Source organism: Mya arenaria, chromosome 4 (assembly GCF_026914265.1).
Source record: "Mya arenaria isolate MELC-2E11 chromosome 4, ASM2691426v1".
NCBI lineage: Eukaryota > Metazoa > Mollusca > Bivalvia > Myida > Myidae > Mya > Mya arenaria.
The window spans coordinates 36,270,587-36,284,437 of record NC_069125.1 but is presented as its reverse complement, the minus strand read 5'-3'; the positions used below and the strand labels follow the sequence as shown (position 1 = coordinate 36,284,437).

General features: G+C 33.1%; 1 protein-coding gene across 2 annotated transcripts; it reads left to right on the top strand.

The window, feature by feature from the left end:
- Positions 1-237: 237 nt before the first annotated feature.
- On the top strand, positions 238-12,864 carry LOC128231623 (heat shock 70 kDa protein 12B-like). 2 transcript variants are annotated; one of them, XM_052944651.1, is made up of 10 exons: positions 238-374; positions 6,035-6,178; positions 6,515-6,736; positions 7,067-7,285; positions 7,850-7,994; positions 8,315-8,452; positions 8,836-9,555; positions 9,856-9,897; positions 10,545-10,604; positions 11,107-12,854. In XM_052944651.1, the coding sequence occupies exons 1-10, from the start codon at positions 366-368 to the stop codon at positions 11,256-11,258; spliced, it is 1,851 nt and encodes a 616-aa protein (XP_052800611.1). In that variant the 5' UTR covers positions 238-365; the 3' UTR covers positions 11,259-12,854. The 2 variants fall into 2 exon arrangements, with proteins under 2 accessions (XP_052800611.1, XP_052800612.1); XM_052944652.1 differs by lacking the exon at positions 238-374 and adding an exon at positions 2,238-2,311 and having other exon boundaries at positions 11,107-12,864.
- The last annotated feature ends 987 nt before the right edge of the window (positions 12,865-13,851 follow it).

Below are 13,851 nucleotides of genomic sequence, written 5' to 3'. Positions count from 1 at the left end.
ATGACATTCAAGTTTTATTGACAATGAAAATGTACAAGATGTGTAGTTTTTCGTTTGTTCGTTTATTCATCTTGTATATAACTATTTTTCACGTATTGACGACCATTCTAAAATAAAGAGTTTACATTAAGTATTATCAAACAATTTCTTCATTATTGACAGTCAAACATAACATGAATTTATAAAGGAGTCTTCATCGATTGAACGTAAATACAGTGAACCAGTTTACCTGCAATATATAAATATCAAAAGACACCTGATCTACTATTATCGAACGGGTTTATCTACGTAGTATAAATAAGATTTCGAAATTCAGTATGTGTACAGCATTTGTTTTAATATATTAACCATTACGTGGTATAATTATGGAATTAGTAAGTATTTTTAAAGCATATGTATGAAGCTGTTAAATATTTGTAATTTAAAAGTTAGATGTATTAAATTAAATTCTATATTATGGTAGTTTTAGAATTGCACTTTCGATTTCAAATTGATTTTTTTTAATTTCCTTTAATACATATGTTTTACATATCATTAGTGAAAGCTTATAACTGTTGAATATATTTTGGTATGCAGATCCCCTTTAATAGGTTTCTTATTGTAAAACATATTAACAGGGTGAATCCTCGCTATGGACCGACCCGATTAAGGTACTTTCGTTTTAGAAACATTTCTCAAATCGAAACGTACGCGGTTAGCGATATAAGACCGTACCTATTAGTGTTGTGCCGTTGATCGATTATAATCGACAATTGATCGGAAAGGCCTACGTCGGCGACAATCGATAGTGAAATTTGAACAATCGATTTTTGAAACAAGGGACTTAACCGCTACCGACTTTGTTACCAGTAAATTAAATGTCATGCAAATATCTTTTGTTTCTGGTTAATGCTATTTAATGTTAAAATGTTGCAGCTGTGAGTTCGACAAAGCACGTTGTTTCCACCGGGATTTGGTCAACGGCAAAAATTGTTAACTAATCAAGCAATAATTTAGAAGTTGTGTTTATATTTCTCAATTAGTAAATTGCTGCTAAAATCTTTAAAAGTCGATGATTTGTCCACAATAATGTCTACGACAAACATTTTTAAAACTTCCTGAAAACTTAAAAGAAGATTTCAACACTAAGTCATGCCAGAGAGAATGCTGTGATAAACCTAAAACCTAGCTGAATATGACGTCAGTTTTCAACTGTTTTTTTAGGTAATGCGACAATTTTTTATGTAAATGTCACATTTAATCATTGTCAAGGGAGAGAAAAAAACTCCTTAACATTCAATGATGACATGACAGAATTATTCCACATTTAAGATCTACTATGCAGTCCAGTATTTCACAAATGCATAGACTGTGCGTATATATACTACTACTACTACTACTACTACTACTACTACTACTACTACTAATAATAATAATAATAATAATAAAAATTACAATAATAATAGGATATTATCGACATCAATCACAGCGTAAAAACGATGTGTCTGTTATATGCACATCGGTGCAAGGTTTGACACTTTCGCTGCTCGATTAAAAGGGAGATGTAGTTGAACATTTTTTTAGGCAATCGAAATTAAGATATTTTCAATGAAACAGTGTAGTTCTATTAAACAATTTCCCTCAAACAGCAGGCACATTGATAAATCTTTATATCGTATGGTGTACACCGGACTCCGAATCTACATACAAAGAAGTGTTCAATATACTTCTTTCGAAGTTTTTTTCGGAGTCAAGCAGGACCAGCTTAGTACTTTTGCACTTGTACACTTCCTGGTGGGATTGAGTTCTGCTAACAGTGGTAAAACAGGAAATGGCAACGACCACTCCCGATAAACCTGATTCTTGTCAAGAAATGGAGAAAATTATACTCATTCATTGACCTAAAGAAATAACATCAACGCATTTATATTTTACTCAAAGTGAATAAATGACATTCAAGTTTTATTGACAATGAAAATGTAATTAAAGATGTGTAGTTTTTCATTTATTCGTTTATTTATCTTGTATTTAACTATTTTATCAGCTATCGACGACTTTTCTAAAATAAAGAGTTTACATTAAGTATTATCAAACAATTTCTTTATATTGATAGTCAAACATAACATGAATTTATAAAGGAGTCCCGTTATCTTCATCGATTGAACGTAAATACAGTGAACCAATTTACCTGCAATATATAAATATCAAAAGGCTCCTGATCTACTACTATCGGACGGGTTTATCTGCGTAGTATAAATTCAATTTTGAAATTTAAGACTTGTACCGCATTTTTTTATCATATTAACCATTTCGTGGTAAAATTATGGAATTAGTAAGTACCTATTATAGCATATGTAATAAGCTGTTTAATATTTGTAATTAAATAGTTAGTTGTATTAAATAACATTCTATATTTTGATATTTTTAGAATTGCACTTTCGATTTCAAACTGATTTTTTTTTCACTACATTAACATGCTATACATACCATCAGTAAAAGCTTATATCTGTTAAACTTATTTAAGTATGCAGATGACCTAAAATAGAATACAAAAGTATTGTCAAACGCATATGTCAACAGACATTTAAACAATAATATAGTTGAAATATGTTCTTCAAATTTATTCGTTGTGTGTGTAAATCTATTTATACTGTCACTCGGGTATTCGACATGTTAGAGCTGGTTAGAGCTACCCTGGTTCTTTAACGTGCAGCAGTGAATAACACTGTCACACGGGACCCCCATTAAACGCCCCTCCCGGAAGACGATTAATGTTGTTTAATGGTGCGGCGGGGAATCGAACATGCGACCTCTGGATTGACTGGCAAGTGTGTTATCACTAGACCACGGACCCGCCACAAAACGTTTGCTTGTCCCTTTGACAGTTTTTATAACAACGGATGTCCATATACTATTAGTTTAACTAAGTAATTAACAAAGTTGTGTTGTTTATCATGTATATCAGCAAACTGTAACGATAATACTGCGATAATATTGCACCAAACTGTAACGATAATACTGCGATAATATTGCACCCAGCGTCACATTATGAGGTAACAAATCGTTATGGAAGTTCTATATTTACGATTACAAAACTTCACTTATGTCTTCAACACAAACAATATCTTTCATTTTAGCGTTTAATCTCACTGAACTCAGAATGCTTTATAAAGTTCATTTTTATTCAAAACTTTCTATCTTTTTATAACGACAAAATATTTGTTTTTCCACCAAACAGGTTTGCAAATTTAATAAGATTATTCTTTCTGATTGCTTCACTTACGAAACATGAGCCTGTTCGTATAAATCAAGTAAGGTAGAACCGCATGTTAAAACTGCAAGACCATTAGTAATATCCTGCGCGATTTGTCATATAAGCAACTCGACCTTAAGTTTATTATGCGAACAATTGCAGTGCCTCAATATGATTCGATATTCAATAGGGAAAGGTTCTTTTACGAAAGTTCATTCAATGCATAATTTATAACTTATAACTATATATCCGTTTTTAGCTTGACGTATAAAACGCTATTCATGAAAACACACTCAAAATGATCACTCATGGACATGGCATTGTGAGTCGACGTAATATTTTTCATTGACAATATCTGTTTATATTTTAAACAGACATCTTTTCTTACTGTTTTGTATACTCGTTTTGTATTGTGGGTTATTCTAGAAAGTAAATCCTAATATTGCCCTTTGATGAATATGAAGTATATGCAACAATTGTAAGATCAATATATTACATTCTCCATTTTAATTTAATTTCACAAGCGCGAATACATGTATACTGTTTTCAATCTTGGTATATATATATATTTCATTCGATAAGTGGTTATAATATAGCTATGTATCTAAAATGTATTTGTCAGCGTCATGTTTAATATCGTAAGTGCTGCTGCTTTGTTTTGGAACTGTACACGTGTAGTTTTTAATGCAATCATTCAATATCGTGTATTATGAATCTGAGACGGTTATGATATGTACACCTGTGCGTCATATTATTTTCTGCGTTTGAGTGAAACGAATTCGAAGAAAATTATTTTTCCTTGTAATGGAATAACCGCCAGGTGACGTTTTATATGCACGAGTGGTTCATAGGCACGAGTATTTCGTGCGTATATGAAAATAAAGGCATTAAGCGCTGGGAAGCCGATACGCTCACATCGATACAATAGATTGTAAAATTTTAAAAGCAAATGTTTAAGGTGAAAGTGTTCTGTTATTATGCAATTTCATCATATGAATGATCTCTTTCTTCTCACTTGTATACAAAGCGTTGTAATAGACTATTGTATATTTTGATATAGTACGTGACATAAATCATATAAAAGTTATGCAGTTTATACCTAATTGTTAAGGGGCTTATGGGTAATGAGGCCCGACATCTAGTGGTACGAGACAAATCCTGTAAATCTGAATGACAAACGGGCAGAGGTTTCTGAGTTTTCCCCAGAAGGAGGGTTTTATCTCAGTTTTTCCTCGGCCAGTCGACCACGTCTGTAAGATCCATTTTTGTCAGGCATGTTGTAAATAAGACATACTTTGCTCATGTTGCAAGTTAATGCTGTATATGTTTATCGGTGTCCCAAATTGCTTCACTGAGACTTCCCAAATTATACCATTGAAAAGTATTGATTTTGTTGTTTTCTATAGGATAGGAGGTTATAGAATGATATTAAGGGAACTACTTTTTATCTTTCGTCCTATAACCAAAAATAACCGAGCGAGTTAATGTAACAAATATCAGTAAATTTATATTAAGCAAATAGGCATTCTGATTAAAATGAATTTTCCTTTCCAGCTGGTATGAGAAGGACCTTCTGGTCGCCACATAACTTTACATAATCCTCTTACGAAGAGAAATACTTGAAAAATACACTATGCATGTACTACAGTCTTGAAACCTGCGGCTATTGTAGATAACTGTTGAATGCGGTGCCCATTTTGTGTATGTACGACAACTGGTAAAAAAAATCACTGAAGCGTATATTTGAAGTAATTAGTCATAAACATGAAAACAAAAACATTTTTTACCATATCTTTACATGGAAATGGAAAATGGAATGTGCGTTTATAATAAAACCTTGCGACGTTAAGATTATTTATAAGCTAACAGAATAACGTTTAACAATGCTTTACTTCTAGACTATCTTTTTAAATGATACACGTATTTAGGCAACAACGTAACCAGCTCGTTACCAGTATATGACCCTAGAGTTTTGAAAGTTGAAGAAAACGTCAAGTAGTCTTATAAAAAGAATGTCCGAACAATAACTCCAGTTTTTGTTTGTATGTTTTCATTGACCAATATACAATACTGTATGCTCTTTTTAAGTCAGAAGTCAAAGTTCAAGTTTACGGCAACAGTATTATAAGCACTTTGCCCCGTACAATAAGTCGACAACAGTTTTAATTAGGATCATCAGACTTAAGTTGTAGGCGTCCCTTGACCAGTATATGTCCCCCATTGTTTAGGGTCCAATATGTCAATATGTCAAAGTTGAATTGAAGTCAACAGTATAATGGATAGTGTGTATGTGAAAACGAGTCAACGATATGGCAAAGGAACATCAAAGTTCAGAAGTAGGATGTCCTTTACCATTATATGACCTCTATTGTTTTTGGGTCGACAGGTCAAAGTGCAAGAGTACTGTTAACTTTGAAAACTCTGTCCCCACAATAACGCTTAAACAGTTTGATCGAGGACCATTATACTTTAGTGGTAGGTTCAGAAGGTGACCCCTATTGTTTATTCGGAACAGAAAGTCAAATATCTATGACAAACAAACAATTATTCGAGAACAGTTTGACGTCAGACCATCACACATTAATGATAGGTTGCCTTCGAACAATAGATGGCCATCATTATTTTGGATTTCGATGGTCGATTGTCTCATTAACGGCAATTAAATGCTGAATAAATTATATTATTGTTGTGTTTGTCATGTATTTAAGTGACCCGGGCTATGTATTTCCGAAAATAGTTCAATGCCAAGCTACACATTATTAGAATGTTTCAATAAAACCTCTTTGCACCCTCTTTTTTCAGAGTGTGGTAAGAAATCCTGACCTTGTTGTTGCTATAGACGTTGGCAGTACGTACTCGGGCTATGCCTGGCAATGGCGGTCTAGTTTCAAGGCCAACAAAGCCAGCGTTGAGTTCAACAATATTTGGGGACAGGGTGCTCCTCCGGTAATAGTTTTTTTCTTGTTTAAGGTTGAAAAATGTGAAGTGGCATGCATGTTGTGTTAAGATTGATTCGATGAGTAGTTACGTGTGTGTCTAAAGATAATACGCGTTAAACATATCAGTAAAATAAGGTCAAAGGCATACTTCTCTAGCAAGGAAAATAAAATAGTCCTTAGTCTATTTTACAAGCAATACAATATTTAAAATGAGACATGATATATCGTACTTGAAGATAAACTTTATGTAAGGCTTAACATAAATGTTTTGTTTTTTTTCTCTTGATACTGGAGCAGTAATACGTTTCATATGATAGGTGATCTAGATGTTTTTCCATTTCAGTTGCATAAGACGAATACTGCCTTGCTGTTGAAAAGGACTACTGAAAGCACTGAAGAAACTTCTGCTGAGAACCCTGCTGAAAAAAAGACGGAAATAGTAGCGTTCGGTTATTCCGCGGAGCGAAGGTGGGCGAACATTTGCGGCGATCCGGATCTAAAGAAGGATAGAGACTCGTATTATCTTTACAAGAAATTTAAACTACAGTTATATCAATTGGAGCAGGTATGGTTCTTTCCGACAATTATTACAACTATTTAATCGTCACACTATTTACTTCGAATCAATGTTAGTTACATGTGTAGGCGTTCTACTGAAACAAGTGCGTTGGATACTGCACTATCTTTGGGGGCACCCCCCCCCGCACTTCTTTGAAAGGTTTTAAAAGATATCCTATCAACATGTTGTTAGGATGTCGATGATTTAAAGTTTATTTGAAGACGTTTTAAAATCTTACTATCGATGTTTGAGCTTAGATATGCTATATTTAAACTTTATTGCCTATGGCGTTTTCCTATTTACCTTTTTTTCAATATGTGTGTTCATAACCTTAAGAATGAGAATGAAAGAACTGAAATCGAAGACGCAGATGGTCGGAGAGATCCACTTGAGGAAATTATGACGCTCTTCATTCAAGCCTTACGAGAAGATTTTCTCAAACGGTTGAGAAAGAGAGAAATAACTTTAGAAGATGAGCAGATTCTATGGGTCGTCACTGTGCCTGCTATTTGGTCAGAAAAGGCCAAGAAATTCATGAGAGATGCTGCCGAAAAGGTACATAGTATTACGCATGCAGATTTCTAAACAAAATGTTTTACATGACATTAAAAAATACATTGAGGAACAAGATATAAGCAAGATATGTTGTCTGTTATCAGACTGATTTAACATATAATAAAATTATTATATTTTGTTAATAATCAAGTTTATTGGATCATACTGTGTGTTAATAATAAATGGAAAATGTTACAATCGAAACAATCGTTTTCTATAACTTATCTGTTTTTCGAAAGGAACAAGTAGATTTGTCGTTTAAGCCTGACTTTAATACAAAATAGTTTCAAGATTTTTAAATAAAACGCACGTTGGTAGAGCCATAACGCACTACACAACTATAGCAATATCTGGCAGTAAATACTATTGAATCACAACAATGTTCTACTGTAAAAAAAACATCAACGAACGACCGTTGGCATTTGCTCTGCAGCACTATTTTTGGTCATGATTATAGTATTTCATTTTTCTTGAAGTACTTGAATTACGTCCAAATATGTTCAAACAATTTAACAACCATTAACAATTTGTCACAGTTCTTCCAACTGTTTTTGTTGTTTGTAGAGCGGCATAGGAAAGAGGAATCTCGTACTTGCATCTGAGCCCGAGGCCGCTGCAATTTATTGCCTTAACCTTTCCTCGGAGCAGAAATCTGCCATGCACGATGCATTTATGCCGGGCCGCCGATTCCTTACAGTTGACCTCGGAGGTAATCAACTTTGAATAATCAGATGATAAATTGCAACGGATAGTTAAGTATTAGTTTATTTCGAACTGATTAAATGTTATCTTATGTAATGGGGGGGGGGGGGGCGGAGAACCCGAATTTACCAACTCGTCTAGCCTGATGACATGTTTAATCCTGCTCAACACGTAATAATAAACTCAAATATTTTTATTTGAATGACCTGCGTTAGTAGTTTGTGTTTGCGATGAATTGGGATGTTGCCAAGTATTTTAGGTGGCCCTTAATTAAGACTTTAGGGCTTCATTTTAATTTCCTTGTGATAACAACATGTCCTCTTTCAGGCAGAACGGCTGACATATCGGCTATTGAAGTTCTAGGTGATGGCTCGTTAAAAGAACTGTGTAATGTGCAGGGACAATTAATTGGTGGACAAAATGTCAATGAAGCCTTCCTACAGTCGTGTATTGAAAATTTTGAAGGTATCCAGTTCATCATTGCTCTTAATCGTTATCATATTCTTTGCAAGTTCTTTATGTCTCAATGATTTTCATTTAGTCGTGATTTGGCTTAATTTGCATCTAAAATATATTTGTGTTCATCAACCGTTAACATAATAATTTAAAACACAGTAGTACAATGACACAAAATGGGTTATATTTGATGACCTGTTATAGATATGAAATCGTGTACACGCCTTTAAAACTGATTACATTCAACCAATGTTAACACATAGTAAAACATTGTTTTTAACGAAATTTAGCGCCATAATTATTCAATGTGCATGCATTTTATACATTGATATATGTCAACACTGAAAACCAAACCAACACATAACGTAGTTCGTTGTTCTCTTCAACAACAGGGGATGTCTGGAAAAAATGCTTTATGGATGCAAACCCTCAGGAGTTACTCAAGATGGAGCATGAATTTGAACAAATGAAAGTTGCCATTGGCAACGAAAGTCCAGTTGATGAATTAATTACTGTCTCATTACCGAATACGGTGCGGGAGGGTATTACAACCAAATCCATTAAACTAAGCCCAAAGCAAGATAAAGGATTCGAAGCTAAATATAATAAGCTTCAGTTCCGGTCACAATATATCAGAGACTCATTATTCCAGCAAACATGTCACCTCGTCTTCGATACAGTAGACCGCGTACTGCAGCAAAAGGAATCCTCTGGCATACAAGCCGTCGTCTTGGTAGGTGGATTCGCCGAATCCTCGATCGTTCAAGAAAATGTTAGACACATGATACAAGAAAAGTACAGCAATGTGAAGGTTGTTGCACCGCCCACACCTTTCAAAGCGGTTCTGATGGGCGCGGTTATGTATGGGCACGACATGTTTATTTACAAGAGTCGAATAAGTAGAGCAACTTACGGAGTTGGTTGCAACTCGATTGTTGACGAAAGAAAGCACGACCAATCAATGAAATTGTACAATAAGGAAGATGGACAATACCGTTGTAAAGATGGAGATTCAATGTTCCTCGAGGACAAATCACCGATTAGCAGAACTGTTCCTATATTCAAAAGTACAAAGTCTGTGCCAGAATATGAAACATCGAGTCAGTACAATGGTAAGGCAGCATTACATTATATAACAGATTAGTCTAAGATTATGCTGCCTGGTTCGGAGGATAAAACGAAGCAAGATGTGAGCGTACAAATGATATATGAAGACACTCACTTATTTGTTATTGCCAAAGATAATACATCTGGCAAGGAATACAATGCTGATATCAAATTTGATACTGCGTAGTTAGTAATATTGGTGTTAATATAAAGATATGCATTTCATCATTTGATTTTAGACTTGTAAGGTTTTATTTTATTTTATTTTGTTGAAATGATTTAAAACATAATGACTTATTTTTCAGTTTCCAAGTCGTTAGAAGTGTCCAGTGAAAATGGGGAAGAAGGTATTTATTAACACAAATGTATTATTATATAATTGTTCCCATAACGTTCAACACTTTCTGTCATTAAAGAAATATTTTAGATAAAATAATTGTTTACAATGAGACTCTGATAATGTATTCAGCAGTACAAGAGAGTTTCAATGATTTTGCATTTAACCAATTTAGCAGAATTGTTAACTCTACTTTTTCAACTAGCTGTACTTAAGAATTATAACCACCTTATTTAAGGATATCTGAGCATTAGGTTATCAATAATAATATATGACGCAAAATCATAGTCAAGATCACAGCAACCATCTGAACTTAATATGTTTGGCTAATTAAGTCTTTGCGATGATAGTTTGTGCTACATACCAGTACCAATAGTTTCCAATCTTCAACACTTCTGTATATAAATTGCAATTCTGTGGCAAAGTTAACTTTAGTGAAACACATTCCACTTGCAAGTAACCTTGTAAATGCACTTTTTTGGCTTAATATTTATAAAGAAATACCTTCCATTATCTAATCAGCGTGTGTTTTATAATTAGCTTTATTCAGTTTAATTTATTGAAAAATGAAAATTCGGTAGTTGATGAATTTTATATGGTAACTATAAAACTAGTTTATGTTACTAGTAAATTAAATATTCCCGTCTCACCTTACAGCATCTTCAAGACACATAGACAAGTGTGGAAACAACGGTAGCTCCAATCTTTCCTCAACAGGTAAAATGAAGCGAGAATGTTATAATTAAAATTTAGCAATAAAAGAATAATTGGTATGCTTACATGAATAAAAAACAATCACAAACATTAATGTTAAATTAAAGGTATCCGATGTACAATAAATCGCGGTGTTTCCCCTATCCTTGAATGTTAATATTTTTAGCATTGAAACATTTTGACATAATTTGAAAGGAGATGCTGATAGTCATACCTCAAATTTCCCCTAATTGTGTACACATTATACTCTTTCAAATGGCATATAATGCAATAGTTTAACGAGCCATAAAACATCACTTTCATTAAACAAAGTTTCCATGCAGTGGCACAGTACTGTATATATTCATTACTTGTTGTTTTCCAAATTGTAAACCAGATTGAACCTTTCCCATATATCTGTTTAAATTTGAATGACAATAACATTTCAACATATTTTTTTTTCTCACGAGTTGTTGCAAACTTCATTAATTGAATAAATATAAGGATGAAATATGTATCTTTATAGAATGTCAGTGCTCGGTGGAGCTCATAAACCTGCAGAAGGACCTATTAGTTGAGAGCAGGACACGCAATGAGTTGCTCAGAGAAATAAGCGGGTCTTTGAAATCACTAGCCTCCCAACGAGATCAAGATATATTAAATAAAATATTACATTAATACTTTTAAGGTAAGTCATCCATCATAACGACTTAAAAATGTGTATGTGCATGTGTATATAAGATATTTACACCAATATCATTTCTATATTTAATTTATACTAATTATCAATTATAGGATCTTAGTATAGATTACATTTTTGAATATATCCATTATGACGCTTTCATTATCATAAGATATGTTAACGGCAGATAACAATACACAAGTTAACAGCAATTTAATTAGTTGTGTACATTTAAATTGAAACTTTAACAGTAGCAATGTTTTACTAACGACGGATGGCTCACATAAACAAACTAGTGTTTTTGTATTTAGGTTGATGCAAAAAAAAACGTTTATACATTGTTCAAAAAATCCAAAAAATATTTGCCTTTCATCAGTGGGTGCTTTGAATTGCCACATACCAACCATTTCATTTAAGTCAAATGAATTTAACACGATAATGCGGTAAAATTAATAACATTTTATTTGCATCAACCAATATTGTACTGCTTTAGTGACTTTAGAAGTGTCCAAAGTTTATTAGACTACAACAGCTGAAAAAGAATTACAAACTTCAGTAAGAAATATACTCCTATTTAAACAAGAGCTGAAACAAACATGTACACTGATTATGTTACGAAAGTGTAATGAAACTTTACCAGTAGCAATGTTTTGTATTACTGATGGATGGCGTAGCTTTAGTGTTAGTTCATACATGTATATGTATTTAGTTCACAGATTTAATCTTATCAGGTATGATGCATAATTATTAACGTTGTCATTGCCCGCCCTTCAATGATACAAGAGCTTTCATGTAAAGGAAAAAAACAACATTTATTTTCACTGTGGTGGAATAAGGAAAGTGATATTTGCACTGCTTTTATTTTTTACCAGTTTTTAACACACACATTGCATTAATATTTCAATTCAGATGTAATAATGGAAACCAAGTGTCCAATCAATTTACCCAATTACCTGGTTATTGACCTGAGATACCTCATATCAACAAGAGCAAATATTCCAAATAAGTTTAATGAAAAATTGCATTTTTTGGCACATATGTCATTTGCAATTGTTTCCAAAGATTTTGCTAGTGTCACATATGCATATATATGTTTTGTGTTTTTTTCTTTATATTTGATGATTAAACTGTAGTTTAATTAACTTTATATAGTTTTATTTTTATTTTATATCATTTAATTAGTTCAGTTTGTTACATAAGTGTGTGCATTTCTAGCTTAGTAAATTTTTTTATGTATATTGAGCTTTAAAGAACTAACTTTTCATTTAATAGGAATTAATTAAAATTATAGATAACCATTTCGATTATTCTTTTTTCATCATGTCATATGCTTACAATAATTGAGTTAAGTCAGATTTATTAAATATTTTTGCATTCATGTTTTCATCACATTTACTCTTTAACTATGTATGTGATAGCCAACAGAGGAATTGTTATTTTTTATAATGTCTGAGACATGTCGATTTTTTTTAAATGTGTAATTACTGTGATTTTAGTGTTTATACTGTAAATAAATGATTACTTATGTATCTTTGTTCTTGATAGTGTGTCCTGCCAGACACAGAATAAAGTAGACAACAGCATTAGAATTTCTGCATACCAAGAGACAGCCAAGTAAGGGTTATGAATAAAGAATGTTTTAACACCATCTTTTAATTATCGACACTTACCATTCAGGCAAATTGTAGTTATCAAATGCTTTCAAACAAGCAACACAATTCTTAAAATGGCCTTATAAAATGCTTCAAATAAGCTTTAAGAAATTATTAAGTTCTTTTGTCAATACATATGTATTTTGTACAACACTATGGAATTGTATATCAATAACAATGACATGAATGTAAACTCAGAGAACATCATCATGAAAAGGACAAGGAACGGCAGCCATAAAACAAATCAACCTCATTAAGATAGTTCGGTTATCATTTAAATTTCCATACAATGATACGACATAACAATACAGGAACAGACTGTAATATATACTGAGGAATGCAGAGTACACTTTAAAGAGGGAAGAAAAAATCAAAGGCCAATGACAATCAATTATCAATTTTCGTCAAGAGTACAAGTATCTATCATGTGTTTCCGGTACGGATAAAAAAATCCGACCCGAGGGCACGCGCGTAAGCCGGTAACGAGGGTTGCCGAGTTACCGGCAACGCAGCGTGCCCGAGGGTCGGATTTTTCGATCCGGACAGGAAAAAACATGCCTGATATTTTTTTTCTAACATATCTAAAATTATCAATTTGTCGGAAAATTGACGTGGAAAACGCACTTTTGTTCATTGCACCAAAAAGCGCGTGCGACGTTGTTTACTGACGTCATAAAGCGCAGTAATTTAAAACACTTTCGACGTCAAATAGTTCCTCTAAAAATCGCGTTTTTACTATTATTTATTTTCAATTTTAATTAAAAGTCTTGCTACTTTATAATAATTTAATAGCGCTTTATTTAAATGCCATAATATACTTTTCATCAACCAAACAATAAAAGAAATAATGAGGTGGCGCGATGTTGTGCGTGACTCATGTTACATGGGGCATGTAAGACGGGGTTATACAGCACTGGCCACATGACCGGGAACACAC

Excerpts from the sequence above, each read along its gene's own strand:
- LOC128231623 (XM_052944652.1), top strand. Across the intron at positions 6,737-7,066 it reads AGTTATATCAATTGGAGCAG|AATGAGAATGAAAGAACTGA; the intron begins GTATGGTTCTTT and ends CATAACCTTAAG. Across the intron at positions 9,556-9,855 it reads AACATCGAGTCAGTACAATG|TTTCCAAGTCGTTAGAAGTG; the intron begins GTAAGGCAGCAT and ends CTTATTTTTCAG.